This window comes from Typopeltis vanoorti, chromosome 5 (genome assembly GCF_054136105.1).
Source record: "Typopeltis vanoorti isolate ZY-2024b chromosome 5, IOZ_Tvanoo_1.0, whole genome shotgun sequence".
Taxonomy (NCBI): Eukaryota; Metazoa; Arthropoda; class Arachnida; order Uropygi; family Thelyphonidae; genus Typopeltis; species Typopeltis vanoorti.
In genome coordinates, this window is record NC_143553.1 from 107,386,458 (window position 1) to 107,407,710 (window position 21,253).

A 21,253-nucleotide genomic window follows, 5' to 3' on the forward strand; every position below is an offset into this window, starting at 1 on the left:
GAGGATTGGACTTTAGGTCAGAAACCCTGGTCGGGTCTCCACATTCCTTTAAAGGCTATGTGAAGGTCTCCTCCTAGTTATATAGCTTCGAATCTTAAAACCCCCATTTCCAATATTTTGGCAGTCAAATTGTTATCATCACGGGAACCTCATTTACCCAGTGTTTCTGCCTGTGTGCACAATGATATGTGCATGCAGGCAGGCACTAACACTGGGTAAATAAACAAGACTGAAGTTGGGTCTAGAGTCCTAAATGGCACCCTCCCCAGTGAGCTAAATTGGATGGTCTTGGCTTTTTAGCTGAAGATCTGGGAATGAGTGCTTCCCAAATTTGGGACATTTTCATTCACCCAAATTTGTTGAGGTTTGGAGGTTTGTAAAGTGAACCAAATTAGTCAAACATTTAGTCAGTATATGGCAATACGCCTTCACACACAAAAAAAACTCAGTCCACTTTAAATCCAGTGTATGAAACCTCCCACTAACATAATGATCACTTTTAATGTTTCTTGTCTATTCACTAATATCTCACTTAAAGACACCTTAGACCTGATCCAAACTATATTTTTTCTTGATACTTCAGCTCTGTTTCAATTCACCTTGAACTCTGGCTGTTTCATTTGGCAAGAAATTATATACCTGGTTTAATTGTTTATCCAATTGTAAGCAAACAAGTTTGTGCCTGAACTATTTTCATGACTTGGGCAATTCATGATAAAGGTGGTATGACTTCACATCACTTGCCTAAGTATCTCATAATGCGAAGCACATATCCTTGCAGACATGTATGGTGCTATGCATTATGTGAAGGGTCACTACCCAGACCGGTTTTGAACTTTATTGAGATCTCATCGATGGGAGCCAAACCCAGAGGTGTTACCAAGGTTGAAGTAATGCAGAAATTATATTTTCATATGAGTTGCCAAAAGGTGTCACAACTTATGACACCTTCTGGCAACTTGGATATCTGCATGAGTAAGGCACTAAATAACAACAGTGATCTACAAGTTGTCCAACTATATAATGCAGACTACAGAGATGAGTATAAAAATAAAGCATGCAGATAACTTATGTATGTACACGAATGCTATGAGTATAAGAAACAAAGGGGTAGAGGTTGTTGTCTTGGTCAGTACATTGGGACCTTAGATTATAGGCATTAATGAGACCTGACTATCAGAGGTAGATATACTAACTGATATTGAGTGTAAATTTTACAGTATTTTATGAAGGATATACAAGATAGGAGAGGAGAAGGTGTACTAATAATGATATTAGATTACTTCAATCCAGTTAGAGTTGAGATCTATGATTGCAATACTGGTAACAGTTATTCATGTAGCAGTAAGTTCGAAGCCATCTGTGTGAGGTGGAGTCTAACAAGAGCAAATAACATAATAGGGTGTTGTTACAGACCTAGTGGATTGATTGCTAGTGACAAAGAAATGCATAGCCAAATGAAGATGGATGGATGAATGCAAAATGAGTAATTATAATGGGAACTTTGAGTAGCTGAATATTGATTGGGCAGCTATGAAATCTCATGCGAAGAATGAAACGGAACTTATTGAGCTGTTGCAAAATAACTTCCTCAGGCAACATGTGACAGAAGGAATTCAAGAAGGAGAAGAAACAGAACAGAAAAAAGTTGCTACTGAATTGTATTTCTTAAGAATTCTGGAAATGGGTTCTGGGATGCCAGAAATATATGGGATTGGAACTTGACATACTGTTTCCTTGTTATTTGAGCTAGGATTATAGGAATTGAAACACTGTTGCCTGGTCCTTTCTGAGAAGCCATTGAGTTTCAATATATCAATGGTGATTTGATGTTTAAGAGTTCCTGCTTTACATAATAGTTGAAGTGTAGAATAAATACTATGTGCACATCGAAATAAAGTTTTTATAATTTCAGTTTTCTGTGATGAAATGCGAGCCGATTGCTTTTGAAGGTAGGGGTCCACTGAAAATAGGCTTTCGATAAATGGAAGTAATTAATTAACTCATAAATAAAAAAAAATTATATAATTTTGCATTTCACCTACTCACTTTGATCTACATATTCGATCATTGCTTTGTGATATACAGCATTATTTTTAGAAGATGAGCAGAAATGTGATCTGTTGTGTATTGTTGGGAACAGTTACATAAAGCAAGTTTGTATTTATTTATTTATTTCCATCCCAAATAGTTTGCTTTCCAGGCAGATACAGATAAACGTGAATTTCTGCTAAAATTAATGAAAAGTAACAAACATTTATTTATTTTTTGTAACTTGTGCAGTTGATATATTAACTTATTTATTAGACGTTTTTTTTACATAAATCATTCAAATTATTCCTCATTTTGTTAGGTTATTTAACCAAGTTGGAAGTGATTATCACTTAATTTTAAGTAGGATAAAAATGAATATCACATAAAACATAACAGTATGTAAGAAAGTTAAAAAGAATTCAAGTTGAGCAGCTTTCACAGGTAAACTATAGACTCAACTATACAAACATTACTGAAGAAAAGATGAAACATTTGAAAAACAAGAACCACATTTGGGGTCTCAATGGCAAACTCTGATGAAAAATTAATTGATTCAGCTAGAGAGGCATGGGGTTAAGTTGTCTGCAGGGATAGAAACATAAGAACACATGACTGACACAAGAAGTTAATAAGTAGCCCTGGAAAAGAAGAAAGCATACTTAAAGTTCCTAGCAAGTAAGTTGGCAGATGTCCTAAAAGAATATAGAGAAAAATATAAGAGATCTAAGCTATATGTAAAAGTAACTAAACAAAAGTCTTGGAGAGACCACTAAGAATATAGAAGATAAATATCGGGAAGATGGCAAAATGTTCTTGAGGCTATTGAAAAAGCCTTTCTTGCCTTTCATGTTTTTCCAACTATTCTTGAAATGTGTTCACATTTACTATTTTGCATTTTTATATGTACATTTTCATTGTTCATTAATATGTCTGTTTTTGTTATTTAATAGGGTCATTTTGTAAGGTCACTTGGAATAATTGGTGATAAAGATACAGAAAATGAAGTACTTTTATTGGAACATGATATTCCTCACGAGTCGTTTTCTCAGTCTGTATTGAATTGCTTGCCTAAATTACCTTGGATTATAACTAAGTCAGTAAGTATATGCATTGACATCATGTAATTTAATTTTAATTCAAAAGATTTTTGTTCTTATTTAAATACATTAAAAAATCTTTGATAGTACTGATTTTTGATAAATATTAAACATATATTTGTCAGCACTCTTTCATAACTTTTTCTCTCTTTAATGAAAATTAAATTTTTCAGGAAATGACAACATATACTGAAATATTAATTAAAAAACATGAATCATTACCTTCCAATGTTTTGGCAATGTTATATTGCCATCATCTGGGAACATAAAACTATGATATGTGCACACAGGCACTAACAGCGAGCAAATGAGGCTGAAGTAGGCAACTGGCGTTGGTCCTAGAGTCCTGAAGGTGTCTCCCTAGCAGGCTAAATTGGGTTGTCTTGACTGTTGGGCTGAAGTTCTTAGAATGCAAAATTTGGGAAGTTTTTTAGATCTGAGCAGAGCCTGTAGCTCAGTAGAAGTGGCATTTGCACTCTACGGCGCTCGACCGCGCGAAGAAAGGATTTGGTGGTTCAGATCTAGTCTGCGACTAGAGGAAATTTTTCTATTTTCGACCGGTTCCTGAGAGTTAGTTGATCTCTGGCACGGGCTAGTGGTTTTTTTTCTCCTGGAAACTCGGGTTTTTCGTCCCATAAACTCAAGAAAATCAACTGTCGAACCCACACTATTTTCAGACATTAAAAATATTGCATTAGGGTTAAGGACCACGAGATGGCGGCACTGAATCAGTGAAAGCTTTGGGCCAGCTATCTCTCTGATTGGCTACCAGTGGAGATTGAACTGCCCACTCAGTCTCCAAAAGTTAGTAGGGTAAATGCCCCATCTACTCCCTATTCAGGAACAAATAGGCCTTAGCTTTTTTTTTTTTTTTTTTTTTTTTTTTTTTTTTTTTTTTTTTTTATAAGATCTGAGGCTGATTCCAGGAACAGTCTTTCATATTTATATTTGCTATAGTGTAGTAAAGTAGCTTTTTCCATCATATTCTGTGGTTGGTATCTAGCCTGCTAGGGGACACCTTTAGGACTATTGTCAGTTGCCTTCTTCAGTTTCATTTACTTGTTGTTAGTGCCTGCATGCACATATCATAGTTTTATGTTCCCAGACAATGGCAATGTGACATTGCCGAAATATTGGACAGTATTGATTAAAGTTTTTCAATTAATATTTTAGTATGCATTGTCATTTCCTGAGAAATTTAAAGTCATATGTCACCAATGTATAAATTTATCTACAAGAATTACAATCATCCACGGAGATTCTATCACATGCAAGGCCTGCCAATACTGCAAATTGAAACTGAAGATTTCAAGACAACTGAATCGTTTGACCTTCTTAAAATGCTGCTGGGATAATAAAGTTGATCCCGAACTGTGTAAAATTGAAACACTGCTTCATGTCACCAAAGGCTCTGCATTTATAACCACACTAGCTTCGCTCTACTATGTGAACAGATTGCTGCTCCCCGTGTTCTCTTAGCCGACACCAATGAGGCTAGTCATGCATTGGAGGAAGAGCTAGTCGCTATGCTGAATGACGACCTTTGGATGATCGAAATAATTTATTAAAATACGATGTTAACACATTAAAAAGTTTGAAAGTCTAAAAAAGAACTCTACCTCTGACCTCAAATACTGCTCAACACGATAATTAACTTGTCTTCCCTTAGCCTGAAGTACTTAGTTCATTATGCCTTTTTTTTTTGCCATAGCACCGAAAAAAAAAAATAAAATAAAAAATCTGAAAAAATAATGATACAGGTAGAACGTGGTATTCGTAACCTTCCCATTCATATTGCTAACAATATCAGACTAACAATAACAATAGTAATATCCTCCTTATTCATGAAGATACCTTAGATCTCATCCAAGCCATATTTCCTCTCAATATCTCAGCTTTCTTTCGGTTCACCATGAACTCAGGCTATTTCGTTTGGCAAGGAAAATTCTACAATCAGATAGAGGGGACAGCCATGGGTTCTCCACCCCTAGCAAACTTCTTTATGGAGACTTTTGAAGAAAAAGCCTTAAACTTAGCTCTACAAAACCCCACTGTCTGGCTATGCTATGTAGATGATGTGTTTGCTACTTGGCTTAGACACACTCCACAACTTCCTAACACACTTAAATAGTTAACACCCCAGAATCCAGTTCACCTTGGAACAGGAAAACAACAACAGTCTCCCTTTTCTACACACTCTGCATGCTAGCCTGATGGATCCCTGACTTTCTCTGTTTACAGAAAACTGACCCATACTGGTAGATACATTCACCAGCAAACCCCCCCCCCACACACACACACAATAATATTGGATTAAAAACCCTATATAATAGGGCTAAATTAATCTGTTCAGATAATAGTGCCCTAACTATTGAACTTAACCATATCCTTAACACCTTCTTAGCCAATGGCTACAACCCCCCAAAAAATCCAGAAAATATTTAAACCAGTTAACCACACCCTCCCCTCACCCCCTTCTTAACAGAGATTACACTAAATCTATCACCATTGCATATATCTGGGACATGTTTGAAAAGCTCACAAAAATCCTAAAAAAAATATGACCGACTACCTGTTACAAACCACATAAGAAATTTGCATCCCTTATCTGCTCCACCAAAGACCAGCCACTTCCACTACACCTACCTATAGTATACTAGGTCCCAGTGCCGGCACCTAGTATTTTTCTTGTGTGTGCGATTAATGTTTGGCATCTTTCCAAAAAAGTTTATTTTGAATAAAGTGTGAATAAAACGAACAGGAAATGAAAAACAAATGAAAACCACTTTTCAGTATAATGTTACCTATGGATTAGTCCTGCTTATACAATTTTTTTTAACTCGGAACTCAACAATTAATCATAAGTTGATTTATGATACATCAAAAAATAAAGAACTATTTTAGGTATATTTTCATAAATTTTAATCAAAAATTACAGCGATATAATTGGGTCCAGGATACAATTTGAGAATTTATTTGTTCGTTTCCGGGAAGATCTGAAGGGGCCCGAACGGAAGACGACGTACATTCATAATTATATGTACCATTCTGTACCATTCATTGTTCATTTAAACTCTTATCTCATATTTTTTGACATCTTTTAAGCGCCTGTGTATATTGCACACTTCGCACATGCCACCAGCCAGACCTGCCAGGTCCCTTGCAGTTGTAAACTGTCCTACTACGGCTAAACACACAGGACAGCTAATATCAGGATATTCAAACACAAAGACCACATCAATTTCACCAATACAGACACTCAGGACTTGCAGCCATGCACTAGATACCTACCACAGAATATGCTGGAAGAAAGCCACTTTACTACACCGTAGGAAATATAAATATGAAAGATTGTTCCTGGAATCAGCCTCAGCTCTAAAAAAAACTTCCCAAATCTCAACAAATTTGGGTGCATGATGAGACTGCCCCAAATATGGGAAGCTTGCATCCTAAGAACCAGGATGTATACCAAAATCAAAAATTACACCTTTAGGTCTCTAGGACCAATGTCAATTGCCGCCTTCAGCCTCATTTGCTCATTGTTATCATAGTTTTGTGTTCCCAGAAGATGGCAATGTAACATTGCCGAAATATTGGAAGGTATTGATTAAAGTTTTTTAATTAATATTTTAGTTTGCATTGTCATTTCCTGAAAAATTTATGTAACCAATGTGTAAGTTTATCTACAAGAATTATCTTAAAGGAAAAATGATTACAAATGCAGGTAATGGCTTTATTTCTTAAGTCACTACCAGTTTGAACACAACTTTCTGCAGATGACACATAGCTCCTGTGTGTGTGTGTGTGGGTGGGTGAGATTCAGAATTTGAATATATTCTTAGATTGTGAGGGTAATCACATCATCACAACCTACATACAGACCAACTGGATTTGAGTACATAATAGATGTAATAAAATGAGAACTGCTATATTTCATAATTGCTATAATTACAACATTCATATCACGGGAATATAAGAAAATTTGCCAAATATATGGTTAATTTATTCAATTTCACTTTGAATGAATTTTATGGAGGATGTTAGACTTTGAGCAGTTTGACACTTAGCTGACCAAAAAACAAAATAATAATAATAACATGATGAATTTCCATGCTAGTTGGAGCACCAGTTAAGGAAGGGCCTCCCCATTATTTTCATCAGAGAATAAGGACATACAGTGAAAAGTCAGCTACTGAAACAAACTCAACATCAGCAGAATGAAAACTAAGCACCATCAACATAAGCATGGCTTGAAAAATGCACTTGCCTGCTACAAGCAGCTGCATACTGTGCAAAATATAATTTTTTTTATACAAAATCTTTTTAACTTTAAAAAACATAGTTGCAGCACTGCTGCTCATGGAACTCCTACTGACTTGTTGAAATCAATAGGACATATTAAAAAGGGAGTGGGGCTATGGAGCAGGTACATTTTTTGTATGGTGAGTAGAATTTTGCATAATTTGTTGAGTCCTCAACATAAGTATCAGTGAAAAAGAAATCGAACTGCAGAAGATTAAGTAACATTGATTATGTCCATGTGAACATACTTGGTATTACTGAGACAAATATTAAAACAGGTGAGTTCTTGCTAAAAAAATGTATGATGTTATATTTAGACAGTAGTAATCAAAGAAAGGAAACAGTAGTGAGAGCATTCAGTATCCAATACAGGATAAACCGATTGATTTGCAGGCATTTCAAGTAGTAGTAGTAGTATTTGAGTGTATTTTAAAATGTGGAATTGGAACAATTAAATTTATTTGAGTGGGGGTCCCACAGAAGGTGTGCACTTACCTGCTACAAGCAGCTGCATACTGTGCAAAATATAATTTTTTTTATACAAAATCTTTTTTAACTTAGATGCAGCAAAAAAAAAAACATAGATGCAGCACTGCTGCTCATGGAACTCCTACTTTTCCTAAAGAAGAAATGAAGGAATTTTTCCAAGGAAATGAATCACAGGCATATAGAAATGCTTTGTGGAAATTTGGAGAAAAGTGCAAAGTTGATAATAATGGTAAGTGCCTGATAGATGATTTCTATTCACGAAATAGACAAGTCATTGCTGACATCATGTTTCACCAAAGAGAAGTACACAAATTCCCAATGGGAGAAGACACCAGAATCAAAAAAATGTCTTATTGACTGTGTTGTTGTTAATAGTGTATTTTCATACTAGTTCAGGATACAAGAATATACAGAACATTTGAAATTGGAAGTGATCATAACTTAGTTTTAAGCAGGGTAAAAATAAATATCATCTTGAAAAGAAAAATAGGTAAGAAAGTTTTCTAATAAATTGAAGTTGAGCAGCTTTTACAGGTAAACTATAGACTAAACTATGCAAATATTATTCAAGAAAAACTGAATGAGTTTGAAAACAATAAACCTTTAAGTCCCAGTAGGAAAGTTTTAAGAAATTTTGATTGATTCAGCTAGGGAAGTATGTATAAACTTATCTGCAACTTTAGAAACATCAAAAGTACATGGTGGATATAAGAAGTCAAATGTAGTTCTGGAATTTTGGTCTTGAGTCATAATTAATTACTTTGAAGGGTTGGTAAATGACAGAACTTGGTGGAAAATATTGAAGAGCAATGCAGTCAGGAATATATGCTATCCCAAGCATCAATACATATATTGATACTTGAGATATAAAAAAGTTATCAAAAGCCTGAAATGTGGAACAGCAGCTGGAGTAGATGATTTTCACCCAGAATCATGCAAATATGGAGTATAGAAGTTTTGCAGCCGCCACTTTATAATTCAGAAGGTCACATTTTGAGTTATTGAAGTAGATGTCTCATAGTTCCCATCTGTAAAATGGGAAATAAAACTGAATGTAAGAACAGATGAACTCTTCAAGTTCGAGGTTTTTTTCTTCAAACATACTTTGAAGAAAAACTTAGAGGAAAACAAGTTAGATTTAGACTAAGTACATATTCCCATGATTAGGTTTTCACTTTATAACAAATGCTGAAAAATCAGGGTAATATGAGAAGGATCTGTATTTAAGTTTTATAGATCTGGAAAAAGGATATGACAAGCTGTTGAGAAAAAAATTCTGTTCAGAATGCTATAGTTATATGGATATGTAAATATCATATACTTCATGTAAAATCAGGTGTTAGACAAGGACACACACTGTCTCCACTCATGTCCATAAAAAGTTGCAAGATAGAAGGCTTGAGGGTTTCAGAATCAAGAGCATGTTTTTCAAAATGTTCTATTACTAGACATTTAATAGAAACATGCACATTTTAGACATAGTATAGTGTTTTAAATAATGGCTTCACACATGTAAGAGAAAACAAATAGACTTTATTATATAGTGAAACCTGCGCAATATCCATAACTATAGAATAACATGTATGCCACAGTAAATAACTTTTATATTATGTAATACATAATAAAAGTTATTTACTGTGGCATACATATTATTCTTCTTATTCTTCTTCTGCAGCTTGTCCCACTTAAGTGGGGTCACTGTTAATGATGAATCTCCTCCACATCCTCCTGTCTTGTCTTGGGCTGTCACTACATCCAAGTTCTTCATCCTCGAGTCCTCTTCTTTGGCTGCCCACTCAAGGGCTCACTTTAGTGAGTACGGGCACGGCAAACCTGAGGTACCTGATGCTGGACCATGCCTTACTTCATGTAATATACATCTGTTATATTATCTGTAGACTGGTCCCTTCCCTTCTTTCTCCTCTTCTTGCTCCTTCCTCCCAATGCTATTAGAGTATTCGAGAGCTAGGGGTGAATCTTTCCTATCTTGCTAAGTCATTTCATCTTATGCAGCCACTGAAGGAGGCAAGCTAGCCTCAGTAGGTGCCGGTCCCAAGCCCAGATAAATGGTGAAGGTTGAAGGAAGGGCATCCGGTCATAAAACTTCACTGCCAGCTCTAGCTATGGCATACATGTTATTCTATAGTTAATAACTCCTATATATTTTGCTTAGTATGTCATGAGCTTCATTCAGGGAGAGAGCAGAAGAACTGGTAACAACATTTAAATTCTGAATACAGGAACAAGTCATACAACATATGTATAATATCATGTCTCAGTGACAGTTATACAGTAGGAGAAAACACTATTAAGAATTCAGTGATGTAGGTATAAATGGATTAATCAGTTAATTTAAAAAATTAAACAATCAACAGCATTCACTTCCCAAAACTTAGAGATAGGCATAAGTCTGTCCGAACAAGATTGGGACTGTGGTATATGGCTTCACACGATTCAAAAAATACACGATCAAATTTAAACCTTCTGTAGTGTACCATCCTGGTGTGGTTCCAGTGAACTCTATGTCTAGTGTCGATGGCATGAGAAGCAATCCTGAACCTTTAGATTCCAAAAATTTTATATTATCTTGATGTTCTTGGATTCTAATAGTAGCAGAATGGCCAGTCTGTCAAGTAGCAAAGATGACAAGAACAGGATATTTTATAAACACCAGGCAATGATAGAGGTCTAATATATCATGGATATGTGGCAAGAAAGATGACAACTTCCAGGCTGGTTTGAAGGTGGTATACAAATTATATCTCTGAAGGGTCCTTGCTATCTGTTCAGATGTTGTTTTAAGGTAGGGTATGCTGATCCTTTTAACATGAGATTGCAATCTGTGAGTGAGAAGATAAATAGATATTTTCTGTATCAAGGTTTTGCTATGTGTATGGTAAGTGTTAAAAAAAAGCATTAGGGAATTACGTACAGATGATACTAACAAGTTAAGGTTTGAGATTTCACAGCTTTTGTATAAAGCTAAACCTCTTCTAAATATTTCTTTACCTTAATTACAGGCTCTCTGATCTTTACGGCAAAATAATTTCTTTGAGAAGTGATTGCTGTTAATTGTTTGTCATTTTTAACTAATTAATTAATTATACAACTGTATTCACATTTCTGAAGTTTAATTGTATTTCCTCCCACTGTATTGTACAGCTATGACTGACACGTATATTATACATATGTATGACTCATTCTGTCAGGGTTTTTTTTTTTTTGTAATAATGCTCTCCTCCCCCTGTGTGTGTGTGTGTGTGTGTGTGTGTGTGTGTGTGTGTGTGTGTGTGTGTGTGTGTGTGTGTGTGTGGAAAAATACATGAAAAATCTCATGTATGACATGGAGGTTTTCCTATGTAGAGCTAAGTATTTTTGTTATGCTGATAATAAAGAATATATTCATAATAATGCTTCACAGTATAAAGAACACCAACAGAGGAAGTACACATTTATTAAACTATTATTTCACTGGTTTTCTACCCAGAATCATCACAGCACGTATTTATAACTATGACAGGCACACAACACTGAACTAAGGAAACAATTCAAATTCTAGCTGAAAAACAGAACTAATGTCCTTACACGGCACCCTCTATGGGTCAGATATCCTGACATCTCTAAATTAACTTTATGGTTATCAGGTCTTAAAATTTGATAGTCTCCTAGATCTTTGGTAAATTAATGCAATCATACTTATCGAGGTTGGAAGAGTGTTTCATGGCAGAAGCTGATTCTAAAAATACTCTCTCGGACTTATAATGACTTCTATGTAATATAGATGTTTTCCTCAACAGATAAACAATTCCTCGACTTTGACAGATGCTAACATTATGGTATGTTTCAATGCTACTTCACTATTCACTGAAGTACCTTTGATGACAGAGACCCTTGATCTCATTAAATCACATTTCTTCCCTGACATAATTGAATGAATCACATTCACCATATATGCCGATTATATCTTATAGTTTTTTTTTTTTTGTTTTTTTTTTTTTTTTACTTAATCGTCTTCACACCACCTGGGAGCATAGGTCTTCCAATACCATTTCCACCAGACTCTGTTTTTTGCATCTGCTTTTATTTGGTTTCAGTTTTTATTGATATTTGTTATTTCTTTCAGTATTGTTCTTTTCCATGTTTCTCTTGGCCTTCCTCATCTTCTTTTACCCTATGGGTTCCAATCTATAGCCTGTTTTACTATTATTTTATCTTCTTTCCTCAACACATGCCCCAACCATCTCCATTTCCTTTCACTTATCTGTTGCAACATAGGTTTCTGGTTTATTCTCTGCCATAGTTCTTTGTTTGATATTTGTTTTGGCCAATATATTCCCAGTATCATTCTTAACACTTGTTTAGGAAGACCTGGACATCGTTAACTATCTTTTTGTTTAACATCCACGTTTCTGATCCATACATTAGTATTGCCTTTACATTTGAGTTAAATATTCTCATTTTAGTTTTTATAGACAAATTCTTGTTTTTCCAAATATTTCTAAGTTGGTTGAAAGTTGAATAAGCCAGCTGTTTCCTTCTATTTATATCTTCAGTAATTCTCCTTTATTGATACTATTGAACCATCATCATCATCATCAAATTCCTGCCATGTACCCTCAAGGGGTGTACAGGATATGATAGTACTACATGAAAAAAATTACATCATTACTAACTTCCTATCTACAATTTTCCTCCAAATCAGTCTGTTACTTGTCAAGACTCCAAGATTATCAGATCGTATATTTCTATCGTCTAAGGCACTTTGTACCGTATCAATCCACCTATATCTTGGTCTCCTCTGGGACTTTTTTCCTGCCAATCTGGTAGAGAACATTTGTTTTGCTAATCTTTCCTCGCCCATTCTGTTTAAGTGACCATACCACCTGAGATTAGCTCTGCTAACACATTTCTGAATGCTGACAATGTCAAGTTCTTTCCTAATATCCTCATTTTTAATATGATATTGCCATTGATGCCATCTGTTCACGCCTATAATCTTTCTCAGGACTCTCATATCTGCAGTCTCTAGTATTTATTGAAGTGTTTTACTTCTGACCCAGCTCTCAGATCCATAAGTTAAAACTGGTTTGAACACTGTCTTGTATATAGCTAATTTAGTGTTCCGACTAATTTCTCTCTTATTCCATATGAATTTATTCAATTGACTTCCCACCATACCAGCTTTGCTGATTCTGTTGTCTATTTCTATATTTAATTTACCATCTTCACTAAAAATCATGCCTAAGTAGCTGAAATGTTTTACTTGTTCCACAGGTTCTCCATTCACAACACGGTTGACTTTTCAATGATTCTGCCTATTTTCATTGTCTTTGTATTTTTATTGCTGACCTTCATACCATATCTGTTACAACAGTTATTCAGTTTTGTCAGAGAATCTTCCAGACTTGTAGCAGATTTATTTAGAAATATAACATCATCCGCATAAAGCAAAGAGCTGACATTAACATCTCCAATTTTGATATCATGTTTAATACCACTTTCCTTCATAATGTGATCCATATAGATAATGAATAACAGAGGGGATAATGTACATCCTTGTCTAACACCAGGTTTAACATTAAACCATCTTCCTGTACTTCCTTCAATTCAAACTGCTGACTTACAACTCAAATAAAGACTAAGTATTGCTTGATATAATGCCCCATTGACACCATATAACTGTGGCATATTGAATAGCTTCTCTCTTGGCACCTTGGCATATACCTTTTCCAAATTGACAAAACTTAAATACAGATCTTTGTTAAATATAACAAAGATCTGTCTCAACTATTTGTCATAAAGTGAAGATCTGATCCTGACAGCCTCTATTTGGCCTGAATCCAGCTTGTTCTTCACCAAGCTTTTCTTCCACAATTCTTCTCAACTGTTTCTCAAGTATACTTGCATAGATCTTGCCACGAACACACAGTAGGTTAATACCTCTGTAATTCTCACAATCAGTTTTGTTTCCCTTTTTATATATATGGGTACTATAAAGAGCGCTACTCCAATCATCAGGAATTCGTCCCTCTGTCCAGGCTTTCTGAACTATGCAGTGCAGCCACTGTAAGACTCTTATACCACCATACTTCAGAATTTCTGGTTGAATATCATCTACTCCTGCTGCCTTTCCACATTTCAAGCCTTTGATGGCTTTTTCTACTTCAAGTATGGATATGTATTCCTGACTGCATGCCTGGTCAGTGTTTTTTACCACTGTGCTGTCATCACTGCTTGTTTCATTTAGCAGTTTTTCAAAGTAATTACTCCATACTTCAAGGATATCTTTTTCTCCTGTTTTCATGTCACCTCTAACTCCTTTTACAGCACTCTTTCCTCCATTTCTAAGCTTCTTCAACAACCTCCAGAATATTTTGCCACCTTCTTGATATTTATTTTCTATATTCTTGCCTAAGTCCTCCCATGACTTTTGTTTAGCAAAGTTTTACACAGTGTTTAGCTTTCTTGCATTTGTCTCTGTATTCTCTAAGAGCACAAGCTGACTTATTTGACAGGAACTTTTGATATGCTTTCTTCTTTTCCTTCACTGCCTCTTTAACTTCCTGTGTCCACCAGGGAGTTCTGATTTTTTGATCCTTGCAGATAACCTCACCACATGGCTCTCTGGCAGAATCAATCAATGTTTCCTTCAGAGTTTGCCACTGAATCTCCAATGCTTGATTCCTGTTCTCAAACTCTTTCATTTTTTCTTCAATAATCTTTGTGTATTTTAGTCTACAGTTCACATCTGAGAGCTGCTCAACTTTTATTCGCTTTAAAACTTTCTTGCATGTTATTCTTTTCAATATGAAATTCAATTTTATCCTGCTCAAGACTAAATAGTGATCACTTCCAATTTCAAATCCTCTGTAAACTCTGTTGTCCTGCACCAGGGAGAAAACATCACTATCAACAATAACAGAGTCAATGAGACTTCTTATTCCTATTGAACCAAGGTGAATAAATTGTTCTACTTCTTTAAGCAGTATTTCTTCTATTGTTATTTGTTTGTTTTGCTTTGCATTTATTTTCATCAAATCGTTTTATTTTTATTTATCCTAAAACCAACTTTTTTCGCTGTTTCTACAAGTGTTATTGTCTTTGGTTCTATATGTTGGTGCTTCTGTGAAAGTAGGCAGATATCATCTGCAAAATCTAGATCGTGGATTTGTTTTTGAAGTTACCATTGTATCCTGTATTTCTATGAAATACTTTTCTCATACCCAGTCTATGACAATTAAAAACATAGTAGGGGGGAGAGTATACAACCTTGCCTTACTCCTGTCTTTGTTTTAAATGGTTCTGAGAGGGTATTTCCATGTATTACTTTAATTTCAAAATTTTCATACATTTTTTATTTATTCTTATTATTTATTCTGGGAGTCCATAATTTCTAAGTAATTTCCATAGGAAAGATCTGTTTATACTGTCGAAAGCTTGTTCAAAATCGATAAAATTTAAATATAAGCTTGCCTGCCATTCCAATGATTGTTCTATGATAATTTGTAAAGTAGCAATGTGGTCAGTGCATGATCTATTGACTCTAAATCCTGCCTGTTCTGGTCTTAGTTGTTTTTCTATTTTATTATTATTATTATTATGGGCGACTCCAGGGAGTCCTTAGACTCATCGAGGGAGGCCCTAAACATCATGTCCACACAACTATATGACATTCTCACAATATCTATCATACCTTGCCTTGAACTCACTCACCGTCATAGCACCCACAACAGACTCTGGCAGCTTATTCCACTCATTTACCACTCTAAAAGTAAAGAACCCAGCTCTAACACTCTTGCTCAGCTTCCATAGGTGTCCCCTAGTTCTCCCACCACCAGTCCTGATCTCAAAAATATCATCTGAATTAATCCTATAGAAACCCTTTAGTAATTTGAATGTCTCAATCACATCTCTCCTTTTCTGCCTATCAACTAATTTCTGCAACCCACAAATCTTCAACTTGTTCTCATAAGGTTCATTCCATAGACCTGCTATAATCTTGGTCACTCACCTCTGGATCCTCTCCACCTTCTCCCCATCAAGAAGAAACCTAGGTGACCAAATCTGGGCACAGTAGTCGAGATGAGGTCTTATCAAGCCTCGGTACAGAGGTACAATAACTTGCTTGTCTCTGCTCGTCAAAGTATTTTTCAATAACCAAGTGATTTGATGAGATAAATTTGCCATTTTTGCAATGTGCCTCCTAAACTTCATCTCTCTATCCACCAACACTCCCAAGTCCCTGGCTTCATCAATCTCCTGGAGTACAGTTCCACCAGTGTGGTATACTGCTGCTAATCTTTTCACCCCTAAATGCATAACCTTACATTTGGTCACATTAAATTGACATCCATTCTGCTTAGCCCAGAACTGCAATCTATCCAAGTTGTCCTGCAAGATTTTGACATCTTCTGCATTCACTATTGCCCTACCCAACTTTGCATCATCAGCAAACAAATGAACCGTTCCTCTTAGATCCTTCCCTATATCGTTAATGAACAAATTAAACAGCAGTGGTCCAAGAACAGAACCCTGCAGCACACCACTAGTCATAGGCAATCTTTTGGACTCTACTCCTGAATAAACTACTCTCTGATATCTCTCCATCAACCACCCACCTATCCATCTCACCAACCCTATATCCATTCCCATATGTTGTAGTTTGCGGATTAGAATTCCATGTGATATCCTGTCAAATGCCTTAGCCAGGTCCACCAGTATCACTGTAAACCCATTACCCTTATCCAGTTCAGCCGTCACTGTGTTATAAAACTTGAACAAGTTACTGAGGAATGATCTACCCTTCAGAAAACCATGCTGTCCCCCATACAGTATCTCATTTTCATCAATCCATTCCTGTATTTTACCCTTGACTACTTTCTCTAAGACCTTGACAACTTCTCCTGATATGCGGATCGGTCGGTAATTGGCAACAGTAGTCTTGGATCCTCAAGGTTCTGTAATAGACTATTCACCTCCACTTCATTCATCACAATTCCCATATAAACTAATAGTTCCTTCATTTTTTCAATGTTCCCACCTGGATGATATACTCTTCAAATTGTTCGCTCAGTAATTTCATTATATCCACTGATTCAGTGACCTCCCTACCATAGTCATTCCTTAAAATCATTCTGCTGTGTACAGTTTTTTTTTTTTTTTTTTTGCTTGCGGCATATTGAAAGAACTGTTTGGGATTTTCTTTAGCTTGCATAGCTAGTTTCGTTTCATTATCCGCTTTTGCTTTTTTTTTTACCACACTCATTACGCTTCTGGCCTGTGCTTTATACTGTTCATGTGCCTGCAGGTCACTTTTCTCTTTAAATTCCCTCCACGGTTGTTTCTTTTTTTGCAGCTCAAGCTTAATGGTGTCATTCATCCATTTAACCCCTACTTGTTTTACTATTCGGACCCTAGGTATACAATCAGCCATAACCTCCTGTAAATGCTCCTTGACCACTTCCCATGCTCTATCGACATCCAGCCCTTGCAGTTTTACATGCCATGGAACTGATCCAAGCAATCTCCTAAGCTTGTCATACTTGCCTGTACGGGAATTTCACACATACCCTGTTTTAATCGAATATTCCACACCTTTAGCCACCTCCCAGGTCAAGACTTTATGATCACTCTCACCAATTATTATTATTATTATTACAGGCAGCTCCAAGGAGTCCTTAGACTCATCAAGGGAGGCCAACATCATGTCAAGAACAACTATTCAACATTCACACAGTACCTATCATACTTCTCCTTGAACTCATTTACAGTCATGGCACCCACAACAGATTCTGGCAGCTTATTCCACTCATTTACCACTCTCCAAGTAAAAAACCTAGCTCTAACACCCTTGCTAACCACACTTTTACCAAGCTTCCATGGATGGCCCCTAGTCCTCCCGCTACCAGTCCTTTTCTCAAAAATATCTTCTGAATTAATCTTATAGAAATCCTTCAGTAATTTGAATGTCTCAATCATATCACCCCTTTTCCACCCATCAACCAATTTCTGCAGCCCACAAATCTTCAACCTGTTCTCATAAGGTTCATTCCATAGTCCTGCTATATCTTGGTCACTCGTCTCTGGATCCTCTCCACCTCCTCCCCATCGAGAAGAAACCCTAGTGCCCATATCTGGGCACAGTAGTCTAGATAGGGTCTTATCAAGTCTCGATACAGAGGAACAATAACTTGTTTGTCTCTGCTCGTTAAAGTGTTTTTCAGCAACCATGTGATTTAAGGAGCTGATTTAGCCACTTTTGCGATGTGTCCCTTAAACTTCAACTCCCTATCCACCAACACTCCCAAAAACCTGGCCTCGTCAACTCCTGGAGTACAGTTTCACCAATGTGATATACTGCTGCTAATCTTTTCACCCCAAAATGCAAAACTTTACATTTTTCCACATTAAATTGACATCCATTCTCTTTACCCAGTCCTCCAAACTATCCAAATCATCCTGCAAAATTTTGACATCCTGAGCATTCACTATTGCTCTACCAAACTTTGCATCATCTGCAAACAGTTGCACTGTTCCTCTCAGATCCTTTCCTATATCGTTAATGAACAAATTAAACAGTAATGGTCCAAGAACAGAACCCTGTGGCACACTGCTAGTCACAGGCCATCTTTTGGAATCTACTCCTGAATAAACCACTGTCTGATATCTCTCCATCAACTGCCCCCTCCCCCTATCCATCGCACTAACCGTATATCCATTCTCATATGCTGCAGTTTACTGATTAGAATTCCATGTGGTATCCTATCAAAGGCTTTAGCAAGGTTCAATAGAATCACTGTAAACCCATTACCCTTATCCAGTTCAGCCATCACTGTGTTATAAAACGTGAGCAGGTTACTGAGGCATGATCTACCCTTCACAAAACCATGCTGTCCACCATAACGTATCCCATTTTCATCTATCCAATCTTGTATTTTCCTCTTGACTATTTTCTCCAAGACCTCGATAACAATTCCTGATATGCTGATCGGCCGGTAATTTTCAACAGCAGTCTTGGAACCTCCTTTATGCAGTGTAACTATTTTCCCCTTTTTCCATCGCCTTGGGACTAACCCAGACCCAAGACTCAAATTAAACAAAATGGTCAAAGGCACTGACAATTCTTTAGCCGCTTCGACACGAACTGGTATACCATCCAATCCCACAGATGAGTTGACATTGAGGTTTTGTAATAGACTATTCACCTCCACTTCATTCTCCAAATTCCCATATAAGCTATTTGTCCTTCCATTTCTGCAATGTCACCACATGAATAATATACTCTTGCAAAGTGCTCACTCAGTAATTCTAGTATATCAACTGATTCGGTTACCTCCCTGCCATCGTCATTCTTTAAAATCAATCTGCCGTATACATTTTTTTCTTTTACTTGCAACATATCGAGAAAACTTTTTGGGATTCTCTTTAGCCTGCATGGCTAATGTTCTTTCATAATCTGCTTTTGCTTTTCTTACCACACTTGTTACCCTTCTGGCCTGGGCTTTATACCGTTCGTATGCCTGCAGGTCACCTTTCTCCTTATATTCCCTCTGCAGTTGTTTCTTTTTTTTCAGCTCAAGCTTAATGGTGTTATTCATCCATTTTAATCCTCACTTGATTTATTAGGTATACAGTCAGCCATTGCCTCCTGCAAAAACTTCTTAACCACCTCCCATGCACTATCAACATCCAGCCCTTGCAGTTTTGCATGCCATGGTACTGAACCAATCAAACTCCTAAGCTTGTCATACTTACCAGCCCGATAATTCCACATGTACCCTTTCTTAATTGTAAATTCCACACCTTTAGCCACCTCCCAAGTCAAGACTATGATCACTCTCACCAATTGGTGGCAATGTTGTCATATTCGTTACAGCCATATCCTCGGATGCATTTACTAGGTCAAGCACTCTCTCACCCCTAGTATTTTTCATTACATGCTGTCGCAATAGGTGGCAACATGGTCATATTCATTACAGTCAAATTCTCAGATGCTATTACCAGGCAAGCACTCTCAAACCCCTAGTATTTTCAATTACATGATGTCTCAGATAGTTATCCCTTAATAATTGAATAAAATCCATTTCCTTCCTCACGTTTGTCCTCTCCTTCTTCCAATCAATGTTACCATAGTTGAAATCCCCCATAATAATTACCCTCCTTCCACTTATTTCATCCATTTATTTATGCAGACTATCTCCACCATCTATTTCATCACCTGGTCTATAGCAGCACCCAACTGTATATTTTGTTCTGCCAGTCTTAATCTCACACCAAATAGCATCATATGAGCTCTTTTCACTATCCTGCAATACAACTTCAATTCTCCTTGGCTGCAGTTCATCAGCTATCATCAATAACACTCCTCCCCCCATTTTATTCTCTCTCTCCCTCCTAAACACACTATAACCTACACATTCTATCCCACTAACTATATCATCTGCCGTCAGCCACGTTTCACTAATGCCAATAACCTGTGGCCAGGAAGATCTAATCAAGGACAGAGGTCCCTTTGTCCCACTCCTATCTTGATGCGTTATTCTAACTATCCCATTCCAATTTCTTGTCCTTAGTACTGACTCGGTTACATTATATACATTCTTACCCTCAACTATCTCACTGATGTCTGCATATCCACTTCCTCCACTCCTTGGTAGTTCTAGTTTCCCTGGTTCTGCACATCCATTTTCACTTCATTCAGCAACACTTTTTCCAGTCTCCGCACACCAAATCCAGTCAAATGCAGGCCATCGATCTTGTATAAATCCTTTCGCCCATCAAACTCATTCCACATGTCCACGAATTCCACACCTTCTGCATAACCTGCGCATAAAGTCATTTGCGATTATGACCCTCCTTCTAAACTCCTCTCTGTCGTACCGCAGCAACAGGCTCACCATCCTAACTCTGTCACTCTTTTCTTTCGCTACCTTTAGCAATACTTTCGAGTCCTCTCTCATAAAAAATTTATCTCCTTTCAATTCATTCGTACCCGCCACAACTATCAATTCTTTCACCCTCTGTTTTTGCGCTCTAATACTCTCACATCCTTAAATTTCACACCTGGTAAATACGATTTAATTAAACTCCCATCTATCACTCCTCTTAATAACAAGTCACCTTACAATACTGTTTCCTTCATTTCAGAAACTCTGCCACTCTTATGCTTATTTTTCCTTTCAAACACTTGTTTATTTCTCTTAGTCGAGGCCTCTGGAAAGAGTTTTGCAGATGCTCCAACTGCCGCTGCACACTGTGTATCGCTGCGTGCAACCTAGCGATCTCACTCCCTACAAATAATTCCTCTTTTTTTTTTTTCATCATTTAAACCA

General features: G+C 36.6%; 1 protein-coding gene across 2 annotated transcripts in view; it reads left to right on the forward strand.

Annotated features, from left to right (window-relative positions):
- The window catches only part of Dis3 (exosome complex exonuclease RRP44-like protein Dis3), a 310,868-nt gene that overhangs the window by 144,278 nt on the left and 145,337 nt on the right, over positions 1-21,253 (forward strand). For both annotated transcript variants that reach the window (XM_090392656.1, XM_090392657.1), the window contains exon 9: positions 2,985-3,131. In XM_090392656.1, the coding sequence (XP_090248782.1) occupies positions 2,985-3,131 (147 nt within the window). The remainder of the gene's footprint in view (positions 1-2,984; positions 3,132-21,253) is intronic.